This window comes from Dipodomys spectabilis, unplaced genomic scaffold (genome assembly GCF_019054845.1).
Source record: "Dipodomys spectabilis isolate Male_0828 unplaced genomic scaffold, ASM1905484v1 ptg000496l, whole genome shotgun sequence".
Lineage (NCBI taxonomy): Eukaryota > Metazoa > Chordata > Mammalia > Rodentia > Heteromyidae > Dipodomys > Dipodomys spectabilis.
In genome coordinates, this window is record NW_024871173.1 from 19,265 (window position 1) to 42,719 (window position 23,455).

General features: G+C 54.2%; 2 protein-coding genes across 3 annotated transcripts in view; both read left to right on the forward strand.

Moving 5' to 3' along the window:
• LOC122098935 (zinc finger protein 692-like) overlaps nucleotides 1-7,421 on the forward strand; it is a 25,822-nt gene extending 18,401 nt beyond the window's left edge. The window contains exons 12-14 of the mRNA XM_042669484.1: nucleotides 4,156-4,163; nucleotides 4,290-4,291; nucleotides 7,408-7,421. Of these exons, the coding sequence (XP_042525418.1) occupies nucleotides 4,156-4,163; nucleotides 4,290-4,291; nucleotides 7,408-7,415 (18 nt within the window). The 3' untranslated portion in view covers nucleotides 7,416-7,421. The remainder of the gene's footprint in view (nucleotides 1-4,155; nucleotides 4,164-4,289; nucleotides 4,292-7,407) is intronic.
• The window catches only part of Sh3bp5l (SH3 binding domain protein 5 like), a 15,313-nt gene extending 1,559 nt beyond the window's left edge, over nucleotides 1-13,754 (forward strand). The window contains exons 2-6 of one of the 2 annotated variants that reach the window (XM_042669485.1): nucleotides 6,898-6,960; nucleotides 7,104-7,232; nucleotides 10,220-10,381; nucleotides 11,432-11,605; nucleotides 12,021-13,754. In XM_042669485.1, the coding sequence (XP_042525419.1) occupies nucleotides 6,898-6,960; nucleotides 7,104-7,232; nucleotides 10,220-10,381; nucleotides 11,432-11,605; nucleotides 12,021-12,467 (975 nt within the window). In that variant the 3' untranslated portion in view covers nucleotides 12,468-13,754. The remainder of the gene's footprint in view (nucleotides 1-6,897; nucleotides 6,961-7,103; nucleotides 7,233-10,219; nucleotides 10,382-11,431; nucleotides 11,606-12,020) is intronic. The other variant, XM_042669486.1, reaches the window with a different exon arrangement.
• The last annotated feature ends 9,701 nt before the right edge of the window (nucleotides 13,755-23,455 follow it).

Sequence of the window (23,455 nt, forward strand, 5' to 3'; positions counted from 1 at the left end):
TGGTATTCCAAGGCATTCGGTAGAAGGAATTGCTGGAGGAGCTGCTTGGGCAGGTAATGAACAGGACGCTCATGTGTGTTTGTGCCCCAGCCTGCCTTTCGGTCATTTCTGAGTAAGAGTATCTCAGGCTTGAACCCAAGGGTTTCTCTGTCAACAAACCTTGACTGGATTGTTCCAGTAAGTTGTGAAGGAACCAAAGCCAGTCTTATGTGGCCATTTTTTTGTGGGTTCCCGGGACATGGGACGGTGAGGGGAATGCCTCTCAGGATGCAAAAGTGCTTACATGGAAGCAGCGATGTGCTGGTTATTTCTGGCGTAAGTCAGTAATTTATTTCTGCTGAGCCTCAGGAGGCTACATTGAAAACAGGTGAATTGTTTTCTTGTTTGGTTTATTGTCCACTGAAGGTAAGTTGTGTAAAAGTCTTGGGCTATATTCAAGCAGCCTCCAGTCTTCTGTGATGTTTCTGGAAATTAACATCTCTGATAAAAAGCGGAGTTCTTCTGTACTGTATTGGCAGTGCTGCACCGATAGTGCAGCAGTGGAACATCTCTGTCACTCCAGAGTTCATTCTCTCAGCTGAGCTTGTGCGGGTTGGCATCCTGAGGAGGTGTAAGAGCCGCTTTGCCACCACGGAGCTTGCAATGTGACTTACAGGAGGAGGCTATCTCCTTGTTTCTCTTGTGCATTGTGTGGCATGCTGTGGAGCCTTGTATTTGCATAGGGAGGAGAGCTTTTGGGGTATTTCCAGCACCTGATGATGTGTGTGGCCGGGCCATTCCGCCAGCCCAGTCAAGATTTGATGTCTTGTGTGAAAGTCACCCTAGTACGGGGCCCTTCTTCATGCCTTTTGTGCGTGGCCCTGGATGGGGGAAGGTGAAGACGTGTCCTTCTGAGGTTCATGTAACTGTTGGCAGTTTCAGTGAGTGTCCATCTTCCTGAATCTTCAATTCATGCAGTTGGTCTCCACCCATAAACCCATCAAACCCCACCAGGGAGTCATAAAATATTTGCCAGACATCTGGACTCGCTTGGTGTGAGTGGGATGAGGTGGCCCGGCACACAGCCAGGGCCAAGCCACCAGCGAGGGGTAGCGCAAAGTGGCTGTCCTCTGATGTGGGGCTGGGACTTCTGGTGTGCAGGCCGCTTGTGTCCATTTCATAGTGGCAGCAAGCCAGCTGGTACTGCACTATGTTGTCTTCCCACTCTAGGGAAGGCTGGCTCTCCCTGTTGACATCCCTTGAGAGTTCTCACAGTCCTCGGGCTTTCTTAGAAAGGGTCTCGGTGGAAGGAAGGGTGCTGCCAGCGTGGCCTGGGTCTAGTAATCCCTGTGCTGTGCTTTGCCTTTTTGTGATACCACAATGGTTTATTCACCTGCGTGGATGCACGCACGTAATTTATTCACAATGGTTTATTCAACTGTGTGGACACACGTGATTTATTCACAATGGTTTATTCAACTGCGTGGACACATGTAATTTATTCACTATTATTTATTCAACTGCGTGGACACACGTAATTTATTCACTATTATTTATTCAATTGCGTGGACACACGTAATTTATTCACAATGCTTTATTCAACTGTGTGGACACACGTAATTTATTCACAATTATTCAACTGCGTGGACACACATAATTCACTATTTATTCAACTATGTGTACAAACATAATTTATTCACAATGGTTTATTCAACTGTGGACGCGTAATTTATTCACATTTATTCAACTGTGTGTACATAATTCACAATGGTTTATTCAACTGCGTGGATACACGCACGTAATTTATTCACAATGGTTTATTCAACTGTGTAGACACACGTAATTTATTCACTATTATTTATTCAACTTTGTGGACACAATTTATTCACAATTGTTGATTCAACTGCGTGGACACACGTAATTTATTCACGATGGATTATTCAACTGTGTGGACACAAGTAATTCACAATTATTCAACTGCGTGGACACACATAATTCACTATTCAACTGTGTGTACACACACATAATTTATTCACAATGGTTTATTCAACTGTGGACACGTAATTTATTCACAATTATTTATTCAACTGCGTGTACACACAATTTATTTGCAATTATTTACTCAACTGTGTGGACACACATAATTTATTCACAATGGTTTATTCAACTGCATGGACACACTCATGTAATTTATTCATGATGGTTTATTCAACTGTATGGACACACATAATTTATTCACAATTACTTAACTGGACACATGTAATTCACTATTATTTATTCAACTGCGTGTACACACACATAATTTATTCACAATGGTTTATTCAACTGCGTGGACACATAATTTATTCACAATTATTTATTCAACTGTGTGGACATGTAATTTACAATGGTTTATTCAACTGTGTGGACACACTCATAATTTATTCACAATGGTTTTCTCAACTGCATGGACACATGTAATTTTTTTTTTTTTTTTTTTTTTGGGTCCGGTCGTGGGGCCTGAACTCTGGGCCTGGGCGCTGTCCCTCACCTCTTCAGCTCAAGGCTAGCGCTCTACCACTTGAGCCACAGCGCCACTTCTGGCTTTTTTCTTTTTGCTTCTGTGGTGCTGAGGAATCGAACCCAGGGCCTCATGCCTGCAAAGCAAGCGCTCTACCACTGAGCCATCTTCCCAGCCCATACACACATGTAATTTATTCACGATGGTTTATTCAACTGTGTGGACACACTCACATAATTTATTCACAATGGTTTATTCAACTGTGGACATGCTCATGTAATTTATTCACAATGGCTTATTCAACTGCGTGGACACACGTAATTTATTCATGATGGTTTATTCAGCTACGTGGACATGCTCATGTAATTTATTCACGATGGTTTATTCAGCTGCGTGGACACGCTCTTATGATTACTCCTCTCCAGCATCATCGGGCTGAGCTGTTATCTCTATGTCCTTGTTGGTGGAACTCTCACAGAAAAGTTGTGGGTCCTGCTTATTATCTCCCTGAGTCTCTCAGTGCACTGTGGGAGGGGACAAGAGGCCACAGGTGGGGTGGGAGGCGCTGGCCGCCGTGGCTGTGCTTTCGAGTCAGCGGCCTGGCATTCTGGGACCGTGTCCAACGTGCCCAAGGGAGGCTGCCCTCCCTGCTGGCCGCAGCTCACCGAGGGGTGATGACTCAGAGCTCCACTTCAGCTGAGGGCCGGAGGCCCTGGTGGAGCAGGCCAGATGGAATGTGTTGTGACTGCCCCAAACAAAACCTGACTGCGCAGTGACTCCCACTCATAGTTGCCTTGGACCTGCTCCAGGCTGGTTTCCCGGGTCCCAGCTTGCCCTGCCCTCCCGTCTTGCCGCCACCGCCTGGCTTCTCCTCGTCATATATACATCCCATGCGCGTATGCACATGTACGTGTGTGTGTGTGTGTGTGTATATACATATATATACACACACACATATATACCTATGTACGTATACACGTGTGTATATCTGTTGATCCTGGGGCTTGAACTTGGGGCCTGAGCACTGCCCTTGAGCTGTTTTGCTTAAGACTAGTGTTCTGCCACCTGAACCACAATTCCACTTCTGGATTTGGGGTGGTTAATGGGAGGTAAGAGTTTCACAGACTTTTTTTTTTGGCCTGGGCTGGCTCCAAACCATGAACCTCAAATCTTAGCCTCCTGAGTAGCTAAGTTACAGGGATGAGCCACCAGTGTCCATCTTACTTTTCTAAAGACAGGCTCGGCCTGACTGCTTTGTGATCTTCCTATTTCAGCCTCCCAAAACTGGTGATCGCAGGTGTGCACCTCCACTCCTGGAAGCTAGTGATTTTCTTCCATTGCAGGATGGTGGCACCCCCACCACGGGCAGTAGAAAGAGCACTTATTACTTTCCACTGGGGACAGATTATGCCGAGCTATCTACTTCTGATTGTCTTGTTGAAGCAGAGGGCTAGGGACTGTGAGCAGTCTCCGTTCAAACAATAGGCATCTGATCTTGGACTTCAGTTTGCTTATACGAACATTGCCAGGTGGTCTTCAATAATTTCTCTTCACCCTTAGAATCAATGATTATTGTGTTCCTGAGGCCTTTTCTACGAGGGCTGTGTGTTTTCTAGGTTACTTTTCTAGGAGTACTTCCTGTCTTCTGAGACATCTGAGCAAGGACAGCCTCAGTCTCACCCAAGTGCCACTCAGGCAGGACAGTGAAATCAAAGACTGGGTCCTGGGTCTAGACCAAACTGTCACAAATTCTGTTTCTCATCATTTTCACCTAATGCAAATGAGCAGCCTTAGATCATTTCGGTACAAGCCGTCGAAGGACTGGTCACTTCTAGACAGCCTGGAACCCTGTGGTGGGGCAGGGCATATCATGAATGATGTTGCCTCTAACTCTGACAGGATTGCCTTTTTGAGAGCCGCCCCCCCCCACCCCCCTACCCCCCCCCCCCCCCCCCCGTAATCCCATCAGCTGTGGTGATGGCCTTGTGGAGGAGACTTTGTGAAGCTTGGAGCTCTGTGTCTCTGTGGTGTTGATTCTGCCTGGTAAGGGCTCCCGAGTCCTCTGAACTGTGTCAGCTCCCTGTTCTTGCGTGATTTGTTGTTTGACATCATTGGGTGGTTTGACTGGTTCAGTTCCCAATATGCATGTCAGCTTTTAGACCCACATGGCCCAACCCAGAATTCAGATGCCAGTGTCTTAAGATGTAACAAAAGCCAAATTCATGTGGATATAGTAGAGTTCGTTTTAAAGAATATAAAAGTGTAGTTAATATTTTATGTCTACATGTTAAAATGGCATTTTAGATATATTGGGTGAAGTGAAATGTATTATTTAAATTTCACTTGGTTTTTTAGTTTTTAAAAATGTGATTGTGGGGTTGGAGGCATGGGCAGAAGCGTCAGGTACTGACTTCAAGTTCTGGTCTCAGACCAAAAAAAAAATGTGATTGCTAGAAAGTTTGTATTCTATCTAAGCAGAGTTGCTTACACTGTTATCCAGTTACTAGACAGGCGAAGATAGGAGGAATGTGGTTCAAGACTAGCCTGGGCAAAAAAGTTGGTGAGACTCTATCTGAAGAATAAAGGCAAAAAAGGTGTGGCTCAAGTAGAGGCCCTGGGTTCAAGTCACAGTCCTACCAAGAAGTAGAACACACAAGACAAAATGTAAACACTCCATATGCAGTTCACATTATACTCTGTCTACTGCTCTATTCTAGAAAATGTAGAGACAAGTTCGTGCTCCCTCTGAGTAGGCTCTGCATTTTGCGTAATTTCATATACTGGTTCTTTATTCCATTATAGGTTTTTGCTCTTGTATTTCTTTTACTGTATTGAATGCATCTGACTGATTTCCTGTTTCTTACTAACTTAGAGTATTCAGGATCAAAGTAAGTGTGTGTGTGTGTGTGTGTGTGTGTGTGTGTGTGTGTATAGAGTTATACAGGGAGTATTCAGGATCAAAGCATGTATGTGTGTGCTGATGGGAGCAGAGTACTCAGGATCAAAGTGTGTATGTATTGTGCAAATGCGGGTCTGGGTCCTGCAGCCAAGCACTAAGCGTTTCTGGAGACAGAGCCCTTGGGGTTGACCAGCGCTCTCTGGGAGTCTCTTCGCTCCTTAGGAACGCTGGGAGCTTGTGTGCTTCCTGGCACCGAGGAGGGTGCCTCCGGACTAGGACCACTCGCCCTCAGCCAATCCACAGGAAGCCTGCAGTCGTTTCATTGCTTCTTTGTCCAGCTCGGGGACAAGTAAGGCACACCTGCTGCTTTCCCCTGGGAACACCTCTATGTCCCGGGGGACTTCACTGGGAAATGGGGTCCCAACTGTCCGAGCAGGCCATAGGCCTCTTGGGAGCCGGTACTCTCCCTGGTCTTGGTCTGTGTCGTCCACCAATCCCTTGTGGTTCTGTGCACTGTTTCCTTGGGCTTACCCTCTCTCTTCCATATGAAATGCCGGTGGCAGGTTTTTTTGTTTTTTGTTGGTCGTGGGGCCTGAGCTCTGGTCCTGGGCGCTGTCCCTCAGCTCTTCAGCTCAAGGCGAGCGCTCTGCCGCTTGAGTTACAGCGTCACTTCTGGTTTTCTGGTAATTTATTAGAGATAAGAGTCTCAGGGGCTTTCCTTGCTGGGGCTGGCTTTGAACCATGATCCTCAGATCTCAGCCCCCTGAGTACCTAGAATTACAGGCGTGAGCCACGGACATCTGGCTGGTGGCAGTTTTTACTTTGGTCTCCTTGCCCTCCCGAGCTTTCTTTTATTGTAAAACCACACTAGGCTCCGAGGGGCTCCTTTGCCACTGGGAGGAGCCCAAGTACCCCAGCCCTATGGTACTCCATGACGTGAACTTGTTTACCTTGGGGCCTGCTGGTTGGTGCTTGGGGTGGGGTGGAGCCGCCACTCCGGGCATCTTGCCCTGGCCAGCTGCCCAGGCGGATGACGCTGCATCACCAAGGCTCACTCAGAGTTCCTACTCCAGGAGCCTGAGGAGTGCGTGATGCTCTTCCTCACTGTCTGTGTGGTAAGTTCCTGAGTTACCCTGCTTAGAGGTGGTGAGTCTCCAGTGTGCATGCACCCAGTGGACCTGGCCAGGGCTCTCTTGTAGGAGCCCTGCAGCTCCAAGGGGTCTCCCTTAAGAGAAAGCGGTGCAACAGGTGGTTGACTCACTGCTACCATACTGTGCGCATTTTAGTAATGCATTCCCTGAACGTCAGTTTCCTCATCCTTAAAATAAGGATTTGATTGCCCAGCACAAAGTGGAGTTGTGAAGGTTACATGTAATGGTCTACGTTACGTCTCCAGAGAAGGGGGCATTGGAATAGTTCATTTCTCTTCCCTTCCCTCCTCTGGTCATTTGGGGCTTGCTCTGGGCGTGCACCCGCTCGGCAACGTCCTTCTGCGCTAACTCACTGCTCCTCTTGGCAGGAAGAGCTGGAGCACCTGAACCAGGCCAGTGAGGAGATCAATCAGGTGGAGCTACAGCTAGATGTGAGTGTGTCTCTGTCCCGTGCTCAGGCTGGTCCCGGGGTGTCTCTGTCTGTATCTGTCCCAGATCGAGACAGTGGCAGGGGGAAGAACAGTCGTGGAAAGAAGAGAGTACAGAATCAATATGCTTGTTTCCCCTCCGCCAGGAAGCCAGAACTACCTATCGCAGGATCCTGCAGGAATCGGCCAGGAAGCTCAACACTCAGGGCTCCCACCTGGGCAGCTGCATCGAGAAGGCCCGGCCCTATTACGAGGCCCGGCGGCTGGCCAAGGAGGTACGGTGGCTGGCCCTCAGGGAGGGCTTCAAACTGCTGTGTCTGGATGGAGTATAAACAAAGCGTCGCACCTGACAGAGAGAGTCCCTGAGTCCCGCCGGTTGAGGAAGTTCCTCTCCTCCCGTGGCTAAGATCTAGAAATTGGGCTTACGGCCTCAGACATGGTGGGATGCAGGCTTGTGAGTCCTGAGATAGAAAGTCTAACTCCGTTCTGCTAATGTTCATTGTTATTTATTTTTTGGCTTTTGTTTTTATTGCTTTCCTTAAATTTTTGTTTATTTTTCTTGTTTTCTTTTTGTAATCAAACCCAGTGGCTACAAATGCTAGGCAAAAATTCGACCACTCTTCCCTTGTTGATGTTTAATTGAAATGTCTTCTGTTTGTCAAGAGTCGGGTCTTAGGGCTTATCTATTATGCTACTTGTAACGTTTTACTATTTTCATTCCCCCCCCACCATTCTCTCTCTCCCTTTGCTTCTTGTGTCTTTTATGTGTCTTGTCTTTGCTTAATCCACCCTCTTGACCCAGTCCTCATCTGTGTTTTTACATAAATTATCTGTTTACCATAAGACTGTAGTAGAAACAAGAAACCAGCCCAGGCACTGGTGGCTCATGCCTGTAACCCTAGTTACTCAAGAGGTCAGGGGCACTGCTCAGAGCCAGCCCAGGCAGAAAGGCCCATGAGACTCTGTCTACAGTTTTCTACCAAAAAAGAAAAAAAAAAAAAGAATGAAAAGAAATCCAAAATTGCCCCAAATCCTACTCGAATATCCATTATTTGTTTTATTCCAGTATGTAAAGGTGCTAGATCTGTGGACAACTGCCTCCAAAGAAGTTTATTTCTAAAGAAGACTTCAGAAAGGCCATGTGCCATGCCCAGCCAGGAGAGGGTCTCACTAGGCCCCAGTAGGTGGCACTAGTGAAGAAAACATAGCCCATTGCCTGACTCTGGCTTTCCTAGGAAAGAATGGGTAAAGCTGGTAGGCAAGTTGGAGTGATTTTAGGATGGGCTAGTCTGGACAGATATGATAGACTCTGGGCTATAAGAGTGGTATCTAGTTGTCTAGTTCCTGGCCCTGAGGTGATTTTAGGGCAAGCAAAATATTGGCTTGGTGTGTTAGAATTAGTTCGGTAAAGGAGTTCAGGGAATTCAGCTTTAGGTTAGCTGGTGAAACTGAGGAGTTACAGTGTAGGAATTTGTTAGCCCTGGGAGGCACAGTCCCTTCCAAATCAGCTTGCCTTCAAGATGTCAAAAAATAGAAAATACAAAATGTGATTAATATAGCACAGATAACCATGTGTGTTTTTTGTAGTTTGTTTTAAAAATGACTTTGCTATGTATTTTACAAAATGAGATTATACAATACTGTTCTTGTTCTATTACCATTATGATATATGATACCATGTCTGTATGTGTATATACACACACATATATACAAATACATGTATGTGTGTGTATATATATGCTTATACACGTATACATGTGTATATACATACGTATATCTATATATATATGTGTGTGTGTGTGTGTGTGTATGGCCATATATAATGGAGTGGGGAGTGCTGGGATCAAACCCAGAGTCTTGCATACTAAGCAAGTACTTTGCCACTGAGCTGACTTACAGCTTTTAACTTAACCATGCCATTTCAAAAGATTGAGTATTTCTTCACATTAGGTACACTGCTATTTGCTTAGTGAATTTCTTGCAATTGAAAACAAGTTTGCAGGGCTGGGAACGTGGCTTAGTGGTAGAGTGCTTGCCTAGCATGAATGAAGCCCTGGGTTCCATTCCTCAGTACCACATACACAGAAAAAGCCAGAAGTGGTGCTGTGGATTAAGTGGTAGAGTGCTAGCCTTGAGAAAAAGAAGCTCAGGGACAGTGCCTAGGCCCTGAGTTCAAACCACAGGACTGGCAAAGAAGAAAGGAAAAAAGAAAAGAAAACAAAATTTACTTCCAGTTTTTTGCTTGGTTAAATCCCTTATCTGAAATGCTTGGAACCAAAAGTGTTTCTGGTTTCATGTTGAAATATTCATTATATTTCATAAATACCCTATACACAGAACCTGAAGGTAATTTTTATCCAAATATCTTTAATCATTTTGTGCATGGTTGAATTTTACGGGTTTAGAATTTTTTGCTTGCGGTGTTACATTGGCACTCAAGAAGTTTCAGATTTTGGAGCATTTTGGGTTTTAGATGTTTGACTAAGGACAGTCGATCTGTATGGCTATGATGAATATCTTTGAACACGTATGTGGTTATTTTCTTCAACTTACCCTCTGGATGTGGATCTCTGAAGCTTATTTCCTGTAACATTTGGCCCACAGCCCTTCCCGCCTTCCAACTGAAATGGTAAGAACTTTTCTAGGGCCCAAGGCCACCGCCTTTGATAGTATAAACCTCCCTGCCGTCCATGGGTAGCATTTATATGTATACATATGTGTATGTATCTAGGTCTGGTCCTGGGGCTTGAACTCAGCTCTCATGCTCTTCCACCTTTTCACTATGGCTGGTTTGTGCTACGCTTATTCCTTTTTTTTTTTGGTTGGTCGTGGGGCTTGAATTCTGGCCTAGGCACTGTCACTGAGCTCTTCAGCCCAAGGCGAGCACTTGACCATTTGAGCCACAGCACCACTTCTTGTGCTACACCACTTCTTCCAGATTGTTGCTGGTTAATTGGAGATCAGAATCTTGGGTTTGTTTTCTTTTTCTTCCCTGGGCTGCTTTCAAACTCTAATTCTCAGATTTCAGCCTCCTGAGTAACAAGGATTATAGAAATGAACCACCCAGCGCCAGTGTTAATATGTATTTCTGTTCCTCAGCCATATCCTTAGGAAATGTGCATTATAGCACATGGCTCTCATGGCCTTCTTGGTGAAGTTTAGACAATGGCACTAGCAGTGATTGCAAGTGGGCCTTTGTCCGTCTACTGTCCTCAGGCTCAGAGCAGCCCCCCCACCCATCCTGATGGCCTTCTCCCCCCAGGCCCAGCAGGAGACACAGAAGGCTGCTCTGCGGTATGAGCGGGCCGTGAGCATGCACAATGCCGCCCGGGAGATGGTGTTTGTGGCTGAACAGGGTGTCATGGCTGACAAGAACCGGCTAGACCCCACGTGGCAAGAGATGCTCAACCACGCGACCTGCAAGGTGAGTGCGCACACCGCGGCGCCTCGCCAGGCCTCGCGCTCCTTCCCTCTCTCCGTTTCCTCTCTGTGTTCCTTTCTTTGCCTCCCCTGCAGCCTTCCCTCAGTTCAGAATGTCCCTCCGGGCACCTCCCCTCTGAGTGAGACTAACCCAAACAGTGTGTCGCTGATGGACGCCCAGATCCGCCAGCCACATTGTTAGGCTTCTTTTTGGTGACTGCTTCTGTTCTCAGCATGGTCTCCCTTCTCTGCTTGAAAGTAGGTTGAGGAATGAGAAGACCCTGTCATGGGTTTATTCTGTCACCTGCATCTTGAGCTGGGCCCATTTCAGCCCGTCGGAGGTGGCTGTGTCTTTTGGTTCTTCTTGTACTGAGGAGCTCGTGCTAATGGGACAAAGAACTTCCCCGTGGGGGGATTTAAAATGGTATGGGTAGGGTAATGAGGGTGATGGGCCTGCTTCTACCCAGAGTGTGGCACGTGTGAACTGCTAGCCCGGCGGGCGAGTCATCCTGTGCTCCTCGAACATGGACACGAGCTGCCCAGGCGGTGTGTGGAAGCCGGGGACCCCGGCACAGCTGTGGCTTCCCTCTGAGGGCCTCCTTCTGGCCCTGACCCCGACTCAGGAACACGAGAGCCCCGGAACTGCACTGCCGCAGGTGTGCAGTGTGCTCACGGGCACTTCGTGCTCATGAGTGCTCCTGAGTGCTCACAGTGTGTCTTCCTGCTCGTGAGTGCTCACAGGTACCCTTCCTGCTCCTGAGTGCCCTGGATGGGCTCAGCATTCTTGGTCCAAGCGTCAGCAAGGCTGAGTGGAGGGCGCCATGGTTGACGGTAGATAAGACAATGGGACACAGTGGCTGCAGAAACATGTCCTCCAGGGCTAGCTGGGATCAGGTAGCAGGCCGAGCCGTGTGGCTAACACACGTGTGTTCCGTGCACAAGAGCAGCTCTGCTGCAGTTCTCCGAGGCAAGGCTCGAATGGGCAGCCTGGGGCAGGCACCAGGCAAAGCTCCTGCCCCCGATCCCTGATGTGTTTCCCACCGCCTTGGGCCAGGTGAACGAGGCAGAGGAGGAGCGGCTCCGAGGAGAGCGGGAACACCAGCGAGTGACCCGGCTGTGCCAGCAGGCCGAGGCCCGCGTCCAGTCCCTGCAGAAGACCCTCCGGCGGGCCATTGGCAAAAGCCGCCCCTACTTTGAGCTCAAGGCCCAGTTCAGCCAAATCCTGGAGGTAGCTGAGTGGAACAAGAAAAGGAAAGGCCTGGGAGGCGGGGCGGGGCTCAGTGCGCCTTGGGCGCCTCCTGTGGGGCGGGCAGGGAAAGGCTTCTCCTTGACCACCTGCAACACGGCTGCAGGAGGGAGGCCAGGTGGAGGTGTGCCCACGAGAACCAAGTTGAGGAAGAGGAGGTGGATGAGAAGAAGGAAGGATTGGAACGCAGGGCTGGGGAAAGGAGCCAAGCCAGTTACCGGCAGGAAGAGGAGGGCTGTAGAAGGGAGCGCTCAGGCAGCGCAGACAGCAGAGAAAGCGGTCGCGCTGAGGCCTGCGGTGGGTCCTAGGGGTGCTGGGCCTGCGGTTCTGAGTGGGAAGGGGAGAGGCCTGGGGTGCCCCCGCCCCCTGCGTGCGGTCACACCCCCACCCCCCACAGGAGCACAAGGCCAAGGTGACGGAGCTGGAGCAGCAGGTGGCTCAGGCCAAGACTCGCTACTCCGTGGCCCTGCGGAACCTGGAGCAGATCAGCGAGCAGATCCACGCGCGCCGCCGGGGGCTGCCCCCCCACGCCCCCGGCCCCCGGCGCTCCTCCCCCGTGGGCGCCGAGGACGGGGAGTGCGGGACGGAGGGGGCTGAGGGTGGGGGGCTGGAGGAGGAGGCGGGCCTGGGGCCCGGCCCCACCCCCGACGTGGACACGCTGAGCCTGCTGAGCCTGCGCACGGTCGCCTCTGACCTGCAGAAGTGTGACTCCGTGGAGCACTTGAGAGGCCTCTCGGACCACGCCAGCCTGGACGGCCAGGAGCTGGGCCCGCAGAGCCGGGGCCGCCGGGGCAGCGACGGAGGGGCCCGGGGGGGCCGCCACCAGCGCAGCGTCAGCCTGTAGCCAGCACCCGGCCAGGACTGGTGGCATCACCCTCCCGGACGTGGGCCTCCCAGGCCCCGAGCCCCGCCTCCGGGCTCTCCCCCAAGGTCCTCGTCGGCAGTGCTTCCCAGGAGAGTCCGTGTGTCCAGTGCCCCGGCGCCTCGTGGTCTCCACCTCCCCTCACGCATCCACCAAGAGGCAGCTCTCTCTTGGCCTTGCTCGTTCCGAAGGCTTGCTCTCCGGCCTGCCCATCTCCTCGTCTGTGCTGCCGCCTCTGTCGGATAACGCCTGCTTTCCTCTCTCTGTCTGAGCTCCAGCTGTCCGGCTCTTCCCCTCAGGGAACTTGATATAGAAGACACAGGAAGCTCTTCGGAGAAAATGAGTCCTCTGACCTGACTGGACGGACAGGCTTCCCCCTGCTGCCCCCTGACCCTGGCCCTACCCCAGGCAGCTCCCAGGGTGCCCTAGGAATGCTGCTGAGGCCTGTGGCTCTGCCCTGCCTGCCTCTGGAAGGCACCGTCTTCCCTGCGAGGTCCCTTCTGACCTGGGCCTTGTGTGACGAGTGCTGGGGCGGGGCTCCGGGCTGCCCAGCCCTCCCCTCGCCATGGAGAGCACTGTCAGCTCAGCTGGCCTGCGCGTGTTTGCCCCGCTGGCTGAGCCCAGCACTGCCAAGGTGCTAGAGGGCCCTTCACAGGCTCCCTGCGGGGCCTAGAGACGCGGGATCCCGAGGCTGAGCAGCCTGGCCATTCCTGCCCCTGTGCTTTTTCGTTCCTTCTGGGTGGAAGTGGCAGAGCTGTATGTCCACGCCTTCCTGCAATGTGGCATGAGGGAATTTGGTGCTCAAATGCTCCTTTTTGCTTCTTCCCAGGAAACACCCAAGGCTCTTGCTTCTCTTTCCCCCTGTGCAGGGCAGGATTTGTCCTGGGTGAAGTGTCAGCCCTTAGCGAGCAGTTTTAGGTACTGGGTGGTGCTTACAGGTTGTGAGGGGGCCCTGCCAGTGGGTCACCCCAGAAGTCTGGCGTCCGCCTGGAGCTGTCTGAGAACCGTGAGCTCCGGGTGAGGAGGGGCCTCCCAGCTAGCACGGCGGTCTCCCTTCTTCGGATTGATGTGAGATGGTCACAATGAGAACCTCTGGGGTTTGATGTGACTGTGGATGGAGAGGAGAACGGAAGGCTGTGTGTGTGCGCGCGTGTGAGTGTGTGCGTGCGTGTGAGTGTGCGCGTGTGTGAGTGGGTACGCATGTGCGTGCACGTAAGGGTCAGTCCTGGTTTTATTTAAGTACAAATAAAAATAGTTTATGTAACAGTAGTGTTTTCTGTCCCTGTTAGAGAAAAGGGCAGAGGCGAGGCTGGGGAAAGGAGGTCAGGGCTCAGCACTGTGCTCAGGCGTGCGAGCTCTGTGCTCTGGAGATGGAGCCAGCTACGGGGAGCCCCGCAGCTCTGCCGAGAAGTGAGGGCGTCCCCGGGCGGGGTGCAGACAGGGCGAGGGGTCGTGAGCACCGTTGAAGCTGAGAGCTGAGACCATGAGCCCCCTGGACCTGGCGTGGGGAGGGGGGCAGGGAGAGCTCAAAGCGGGAGCCCCCTGGACCTGGCGTGGGGAGGGGGGAGGGAGAACTCAAAGCGGGAGCCCCCTGGACCTGGCGTGGGGAGGGGGGCAGGGAGAACTCAAAGCGGGAGCGCCCTGGACCTGGCGTGGGGAGGGGGGCAGGGAGAGCTCAAAGCGGGAGCCCCCTGGACCTGGCGTGGGGAGGGGGGCAGGGAGAGCTCAAAGCGGGAGCGCCCTGGACCTAGCGTGGGGAGGGGGGCAGGGAGAGCTCAAAGCGGGAGCGCCCTGGACCTGGCGTGGGGAGGGGCAGGGAGAGCTCAAAGCAGGAGCCCCCTGGACCTGGCGTGGGGAGGGGCAGGGAGAGCTCAAAGCGGGAGCCCCCTGGACCTGGCGTGGGGAGGGGGGCAGGGAGAGCTCAAAGCAGGAGCGCCCTGGACCTGGCGTGGGGAGGGGGCAGGGAGAACTCAAAGCGGAGCGCGGGACATATCAGATAGTGAACCGCTTAAACGCAGTTTCAAGTAGACAGTGGCCTGTGTCTCCTGTAGTCATTAGGACATGCTTTAAATATTGTTAGCCATGTGTATCTGAAGTAAACAGTGGAAGAAGACTCCGGGTTGGAGTGTGAGGGGTTGTGCGGAGGGGTGGTAGATAGCTGTGAACTTCGGGTGGAAGCAGGTTGGGAAGGGATGTGAACTTGGGGCCCCAGAGTGAAAACCAAAGGTTGTTGGTCGAGCCTGAGCCACAGCTGGGTGTGCTGCCAGCCACGGAAGGGAGAACACACCGCCAGCGAGGAAGCTCGTGGGGGGCCAGCAAGCGCAGAGGGGCGGCCAGGAGCTCGAGGGACCAGGGAGAGCCGCACTACCGGTGACACCGCCTGTAACGGTGACAGAGCCAGCTCAACAGTCACTGTGTGTCCTGTGACAGCTGAACGGTCACTGTGTGTCCTGTGACAGCTGAACGGTCACTGTGTGTCCTGTGACAGCTGAACGGCCACTGTGTGTCCTGTGACAGCTGAACGGTCACTGTGTGTCCTGTGACAGCTGAACGGCCACTGTGTGTCCTGTGACAGCTGAACGGCCACTGTGTGTCCTGTGACAGCTGAACGGTCACTGTGTGTCCTGTGACAGCTGAACGGCCACTGTGTGTCCTGTGACAGTGAGCTGAACGGCCACTGTGTGTCCTGTGACAGTGAGCTGAACGGCCACTGTGTGTCCTGTGACAGTGAGCTGAACGGCCACTGTGTGTCCTGTGACAGCTGAACGGCCACTGTGTGTCCTGTGACAGCTGAACGGTCACTGTGTGTCCTGTGACAGCTGAACGGCCACTGTGTGTCCTGTGACAGTGAGCTGAACGGCCACTGTGTGTCCTGTGACAGTGAGCTGAACGGCCACTGTGTGTCCTGTGACAGTGAGCTGAACGGCCACTGTGTGTCCTGTGACAGCTGAACGGCCACTGTGTGTCCTGTGACAGCTGAACGGCCACTGTGTGTCCTGTGACAGCTGAACAGTCACTGTGTGTCCTGTGACAGCTGAACGGTCACTGTGTCCTGTGACAGCTGAACGGCCACTGTGTGTCCTGTGACAGCTGAACGGCCACTGTGTGTCCTGTGACAGCTGAACAGTCACTGTGTGTCCTGTGACAGCTGAACGGCCACTGTGTGTCCTGTGACAGCTGAACGGCCACTGTGTGTCCTGTGACAGCTGAACGGCCACTGTGTGTCCTGTGACAGCTGAACGGCCACTGTGTGTCCTGTGACAGCTGAACGGTCACTGTGTGTCCTGTGACAGCTGAACGGCCACTGTGTGTCCTGTGACAGCTGAACGGCCACTGTGTGTCCTGTGACAGCTGAACGGCCACTGTGTGTCCTGTGACAGCTGAACAGTCACTGTGTCCTGTGACAGCTGAACGGTCACTGTGTGTCCTGTGACAGCTGAACGGCCACTGTGTGTCCTGTGACAGTGAGCTGAACGGTCACTGTGTCCTGTGACAGCTGAACGGCCACTGTGTGTCCTGTGACAGCTGAACGGTCACTGTGTCCTGTGACAGCTGAACGGCCACTGTGTGTCCTGTGACAGCTGAACAGTCACTGTGTCCTGTGACAGCTGAACAGTCACTGTGTGTCCTGTGACAGCTGAACGGCCACTGTGTGTCCTGTGACAGCTGAACGGTCACTGTGTGTCCTGTGACAGCTGAACAGTCACTGTGTCCTGTGACAGCTGAACAGTCACTGTGTCCTGTGACAGCTGAACGGTCACTGTGTGTCCTGTGACAGCTGAACGGCCACTGTGTGTCCTGTGACAGCTGAACGGTCACTGTGTGTCCTGTGACAGCTGAACGGTCACTGTGTGTCCTGTGACAGCTGAACGGTCACTGTGTGTCCTGTGACAGTGAGCTGAACGGCCACTGTGTGTCCTGTGACAGCTGAACGGTCACTGTGTGTCCTGTGACAGCTGAACGGCCACTGTGTGTCCTATGACAGCTGAACAGTCACTGTGTGTCCTGTGACAGCTGAACAGTCACTGTGTCCTGTGACAGCTGAACAGTCACTGTGTGTCCTGTGACAGCTGAACGGCCACTGTGTGTCCTGTGACAGCTGAACAGTCACTGTGTGTCCTGTGACAGCTGAACGGTCACTGTGTGTCCTGTGACAGCTGAACGGCCACTGTGTGTCCTGTGACAGCTGAACGGTCACTGTGTGTCCTGTGACAGCTGAACGGTCACTGTGTGTCCTGTGACAGCTGAACGGTCACTGTGTGTCCTGTGACAGCTGAATGGCCACTGTGTGTCCTGTGACAGCTGAACGGTCACTGTGTGTCCTGTGACAGCTGAACGGCCACTGTGTGTCCTGTGACAGTGAGCTGAACGGTCACTGTGTCCTGTGACAGCTGAACGGTCACTGTGTGTCCTGTGACAGCTGAACAGTCACTGTGTGTCCTGTGACAGTGAGCTGAACGGCCACTGTGTGTCCTGTGACAGTGAGCTGAACGGTCACTGTGTGTCCTGTGACAGCTGAACGGCCACTGTGTGTCCTGTGACAGCTGAACAGTCACTGTGTGTCCTGTGACAGCTGAACGGCCACTGTGTGTCCTGTGACAGCTGAACGGTCACTGTGTGTCCTGTGACAGCTGAACGGCCACTGTGTGCCCTGTGACAGCTGAACGGCCACTGTGTGTCCTGTGACAGCTGAACGGCCACTGTGTGTCCTGTGACAGCTGAACGGTCACTGTGTGTCCTGTGACAGCTGAACGGCCACTGTGTGTCCTGTGACAGCTGAACAGTCACTGTGTCCTGTGACAGCTGAACGGCCACTGTGTGTCCTGTGACAGCTGAACAGTCACTGTGTGTCCTGTGACAGCTGAACAGTCACTGTGTGCCCTGTGACAGCTGAACGGTCACTGTGTGTCCTGTGACAGTGAGCTGAACGGCCACTGTGTGTCCTGTGACAGTGAGCTGAACGGCCACTGTGTGTCCTGTGACAGCTGAACAGTCACTGTGTGCCCTGTGACAGCTGAACGGCCACTGTGTGTCCTGTGACAGCTGAACGGCCACTGTGTGTCCTGTGACAGCTGAACAGTCACTGTGTGTCCTGTGACAGTGAGCTGAACGGCCACTGTGTGTCCTGTGACAGTGAGCTGAACGGTCACTGTGTGTCCTGTGACAGCTGAACGGCCACTGTGTGTCCTGTGACAGCTGAACGGCCACTGTGTGTCCTGTGACAGCTGAACGGCCACTGTGTGTCCTGTGACAGCTGAACGGCCACTGTGTGCCCTGTGACAGCTGAACGGCCACTGTGTGTCCTGTGACAGCTGAACGGTCACTGTGTGTCCTGTGACAGCTGAACGGCCACTGTGTGCCCTGTGACAGCTGAACGGCCACTGTGTGTCCTGTGACAGCTGAACGGCCACTGTGTGCCCTGTGACAGCTGAACGGTCACTGTGTGTCCTGTGACAGCTGAACGGTCACTGTGTGTCCTGTGACAGCTGAACGGTCACTGTGTGTCCTGTGACAGTGAGCTGAACGGCCACTGTGTCAGTCATTGTGTGCCCTGCGACAGGTCCTAGCCAGATCTCTGACACCACCTTTCCTGCCATGGGTGATGGATGCCAACATAATTTCCTTTCATTGCTAGAGAAGCTGCTGGGAGGCTGGGTGGATGGCTCAAGGGGTAGCACGCCCGAGGCCCTGAGTTCAAACCCAGGACCACAACTCAAAGAAAAGCTGCTAGGAGTGTGCATGGCTTATACAACAACAGTACTAGCGATATGAGGGCTGGAGGCATCGTTCAAGTTGCAGGATGTCTGCCTAGCAGGTATAAAACCCTGAGTGCAAAGCCTACTCCCTCCCTTCCCCAAGAGTGGTGTGTGAAGAGCGCAGGTGACGTTTTACTGCATAGTAGCATGTTCCTTTTGAATTCAGAAGGCCTGACCTCTCCTGGCAGACTTGGAGACATATATGTGATTGTCATTCCTGAGTGACCCCCGGCCCTGGCAGGCAGGACGTGCAGGCTCCTGGCTCAGAGCCACCCCAAGGAACACGGGGCTGGGCCTGGAAGATTCTTCTTGCAGAGTCATCTCCCAGATAGGGCAAGTGTGGAGAGAGACCGAGAAAGTTGAAACAAATTCTGAATCCTCCGCGCAGCAAAGATGCTTCCTCACACCCCCAGGTATTTGTACTCACGTGGTGCGTCACTCCAGGAACACGCGTTTGCTTGTGTATTCGTGTCCCGCGTCGCCCTGGCTGGCGGCGCCTGTGTCTGCACTGGCTCTGAGGCTGGGGCAGGCCTCCCTGGTGCGCTGTGCCCGCCTTGAGCTCTGGTCAGCAGCAGTGCTCCGCCCCAGCTCCACCCCACCGCACGTCACTGGCACCGTGTTGAGGAGGTCAGCTGCACGGCCCGATCACGATCACGTCGTTATGTCTCCAGGAAAGCCTCCAATTTCCCCACCTGGCCCACTTGGTCCTTCCTCTGCCCCGTGGGTTGTCTTCTCAGCTTGTCACGGTCACGGTGGCCAGGGGGGCAGCAGCCTTCAGAATGAGTGGGCTGTGATCCCCGAGCAGCGGCCACCCTGGGGTAGGCCGGAGAGCTGGCCTTGTCCATGTCCCCACTGGCCTTCCAGCCTCCAACCACCCCGGGAGAGCTCCCTGCGCGCTGGGGGAGAGGGGTGCCCCGCAGCAGGGCTTGTCTCCCGCCCCACCCTCCTGTCCCCCATTGTTCCTAAACCCAGGCTGCCTCGCCTCGCTCACGCCCTGACAGGGAAATGGGCCTGCGTCCCTGGCTGGCAGGTGAATGTGTGTAGCCTGTTAACTATTTACCAGGTATTTCTACTACAGAACACGGCGGGGTTGATAACAGCACACACCAAGCACGCTCTAGGAGAGCGCAGGAAGGAAGTGACCACAGAGAGCTGGACGGCTCAGAGGGAGAGCAGGGCGTTTAGGAAGGGCTGCTGTTTCTGTGGCTCTGAGCCGTGGACTGCAGGCTGACCCCACCGCCGCCCAGGACCGCCTGGCTCCCCTCCCTCCTCCTCACAAACGTGGCTCTGTTCTGTGGCCCAGGACTTAGCACCAAGCATGTGTCTCCTGACTTCCTTTTGTGCTACCCAGATACAAATTACCCCCTTGTCTACCTGTTAAACTCCTTCCTGGGTTTCGAAGCTCAGTGACTGCTTGGTTTTCAGACCATCTCCCTGTATAGCCAGGCTGGCCTGAATTTGGAATCTTCCTGTGTCGGCCTCCCGCGAGCCGGGATGGTAGGCTGCACTGCTGCCATTGCTCTGTGTGGACTTGGGTTTCCAGCCCTCGGCCCAATCGGATGAATTCCCATAATCCCAAGTTCCACATGGCTCTTCTCAATTCCTGGAGCTCTATCCTGATGTAAACATCTGTCTCCTGTATGTGGCTCCTAAAGGGCAGGTAGGACCCAAGACTGGCTTGGGTCATCCAGGCTCGGTGGTCGCTCTCATGCGTGAGGCCAGGCGTGGAAAACGTTTTCCGCGCTGTCCAGAAAGGGCTGTCACCTGTCAGGCCTCAGGTGGTCTGTGTCCCGTGCCGGAGCCGGGAGCCTTCTGACTGCCAAGGGCCATTGGGGTGTTTAAACGTGGTCCGCAGCTGTACGAGTTATCCCGGCAGGCAGGCCGGCTCAGGGAAGCCAAGGAGAAGCGTCGGCTCTAAGGACCGGGTGATTTTGTGGCCTTACCCCGCCAGCAGGGCAGAGGCCCCCGCTGTGGAGGGGCGTCTGCCTCACAGGTAGTCTGCAAACCTCATCCTGCCATCCTGAATGCCAGGGTGCGTAGGCTGTACAGCACTAACTAGAAGTAAAGGCAGTCGACAGTCGCACCGCGTGAGGAGGCGCTCTGTGCTTCGTTACGTCTTCATGTCGCCATGGCTGTCCACCGCCTGACAGCGCCACAAGGTACACACTTCACCGTACTTGGAAACTTAACAAACGCTTTAGGGGGGGATGTTAAACTTTTAGTTTAAAAGCTTGAATGGCTTCAGTGTCTGTATTGTGGCAAAATAAAACTCTGTAAGATACCTCTGTAAGATACCCCAAAAAACCTTACCACTTCCCTCTCAGGAACTGCGTGGTGCACACAGTACAAAACTAACAGATGAACACCTTTCCCTAAGATGCCGCTTACAGCTACGACCGACAGGTCCAGGCTGCCGGGCAGCAGCAGGAGGCTGCCCTTCCGTCCCCTCCTGGGAAATTGGTCATCCAGTCAGCCCTGAGAGCCGCTCACTTCTGAGACACAGCAGGCTGCAAGTAGAGCTCTGTAAGCGGTAGCCGGGAGAGTGATCTCAGAGGGGTGGGGGGGATGCACCTGGGATAGCCCAGAGAGCCAGGCGGGTGAGAGTCAGTGCGTACCCGTGTTCACTCGGCACCGTGTTCGCTGCTGGTCACCTGGCGGCCCCTGCCACGCCTCCGTGTGTCTGGTGATTGCCTTGATGCCGTCGACCCTGGTTTCCTCCCAGGATTTGTGCGGCCTTGGCCCATAGCCACGGGCAGTGCCCCAGCTGCCCCGGCGGGCAGCACCCGCCTGTGCCCTGTGCTGCGCGAGCCCCAGCCCCACGCCCCCCCACCTCTTCCCTCTCGCCGCTTCCACATCCGCTGCTGCTAGACCTCTGGCAGGCCCGCGTCCACTGGGAGCTTGAGACGTTCCTTCGCTTTAAACGCAGTAAAAATAAATCCCCATCTACTGGGATCTGTCGGGGCTCACCGGCCTCCATATCCCCAAAGTTGCCAGAGCCCCCCCCCCCCCCCCCCCCCCCCCGTCCTCAACTAGGGCCTCTGTCTGTCTGGTCTAGGACCTCTCCACACTGTGGATCTTGGGAAAGGCCCAACAAACCCTGGTGGGTTTCCTGTGTCGGGCCCCATCGGTATCCCACAGTCCACGAGCTCTTCAGATTTAGTGTGTGGCCCCACAAAGGGCCTTCTGTTGGCATCGCAGCAGCCGCCTTGAAGGGATTCCACGCCCCTCCTGGTCCTGGCTGTCGGCCAGGCTGCATCGCCTCCAAGTCCAGGGATTTGTGCCCACCAAGGCGGGGGGGGGGGGCGGCGGCGGGTGGCAGGGAGAGCACCCCACACCTCGGCTGAAAGGAGGGGCTCTTCCCCCCCCCCCATTGTGGGGCTGGAGTTCAGGGCCTGGGCGCTGTCCCTGAGCTTTTCTGCTCAAGCCTAGAGGTCTACCACTTTGAACCACAAGCCACTTCTAGTTTTTAGGTGGTTAATTGGAGGTCAGAGTCTCACAGCCTTTCCTGCCCTGCCTGGCTTTGAACCGCCATCTCAGCCTCTTGAGTAGCTAGGATTACAGGTGTGAGCCGCCAGTGCCTGGCTATTGCAAGCATTTTTATTTTAGTCTGGTAAACGCTTTCTGAAACCTTCAAAACTTCTAAAACATCGTCTGCATGTTTTTGTGCCGAGAGTGGCCAGTTGGTCCAAGGGGAGGGATGGTCCCAGAGCATTGGGCTGCGCTGCCAGCTCCACCACCAGCCCAGGGACGCCTCCCGAGGCTGACCAGGCTGATAGAAGAAAATGAAATCAGCCCGGCACTGGTGGCTCACGCGGTCACCCTAGCTACTCAGGAGGCTGAGATCTGAGGATCGCAGTTCAAATCCAGCCCAGGAAGGAAAGTCCGTGAGACTTATCTCCAATAAACCACCAGGAAACCAGAAGTGGCGCTGTGGCTCAAGTGGTAGAGCGCCTGCCTTGAGCTGAAGAGCTGAGGGACAGGGCCCAGGCCCAGAGTTCAAGCCCCACGACCGACCAAAAAAAAAAAAAAAAAAAGGAAATGAAGTCCTCTTTCCAGGCCCCGTCCACTGCCGCAGTTCTGGTTTTCTTAGTTTTCTTAGGATTTCTGTGGTTCATGGCCGGCATCACGCCCCCCCCACCCCCCCCAGAAGGAGCCAGGCATTAGGCTGAGCTCCGGCCGCACCCTCGCACACTCCCAGTCCCGAAGCAGGCACTGGCAGGGCCAGGGGTCCTGAGGCTGTTGGGGGTCCTGGAGCTGTGTGGGTTCCCTGGGGCAGCCACTGTGGGTGATGGGCGGAGGAGACCATAGCCTAACACTGCCTGCTCCCAGCCCCAGTGCCGCTGCTGCGATTTTCTCCCTCATGCTGCTGTTGGAGACGTCCCAGCCCGCCGGCCCGGGCACAGGGGTCTGGGCGTGTGACAGGTCCTGTGGCCCCACACACCCGGGCTCAGGGGTCTGGGTCTGTGACAGGTCCCCGCCCGCCTGGGCTCAGGGGTCTGGGCGTGTGACAGGTCCTGTGGCCCCACACGCCTGGGCTCAGGGGTCTGGGTCTGTGACAGGTCCTGCTGGCCCCACACGCCTGGGCACAGGGGTCTGGGCGTGTGACAGGTCCTGTGGCCCCACACGCCCGGGCTCAGGGGTCTGGGCGTGTGACAGGTCCTGTGGCCCCACACGCCTGGGCACAGGGGTCTGGGCGTGTGACAGGTCCTGTGGCCCCACACGCCTGGGCACAGGGGTCTGGGCTGTGACAGGTCCTGCTGGCCCCACACGCCTGGGCTCAGGGGTCTGGGTCTGTGACAGGTCCTGCTGGCCCCACACGCCTGGACTCAGGGGTCTGGGTCTGTGACAGGTCCCCGCCCGCCTGGGCTCAGGGGTCTGGGTCTGTGACAGGTCCCCGCCCGCCTGGGCTCAGGGGTCTGGGCGTGTGACAGGTCCTGTGGCCCCACACGCCTGGGCTCAGGGGTCTGGGTCTGTGACAGGTCCTGCTGGCCCCACACGCCTGGGCACAGGGGTCTGGGCGTGTGACAGGTCCTGTGGCCCCACACGCCCGGGCTCAGGGGTCTGGGCGTGTGACAGGTCCTGTGGCCCCACACGCCTGGGCACAGGGGTCTGGGCTGTGACAGGTCCTGCTGGCCCCACACGCCTGGGCTCAGGGGTCTGGGTCTGTGACAGGTCCTGCTGGCCCCACACGCCTGGGCTCAGGGGTCTGGGTCT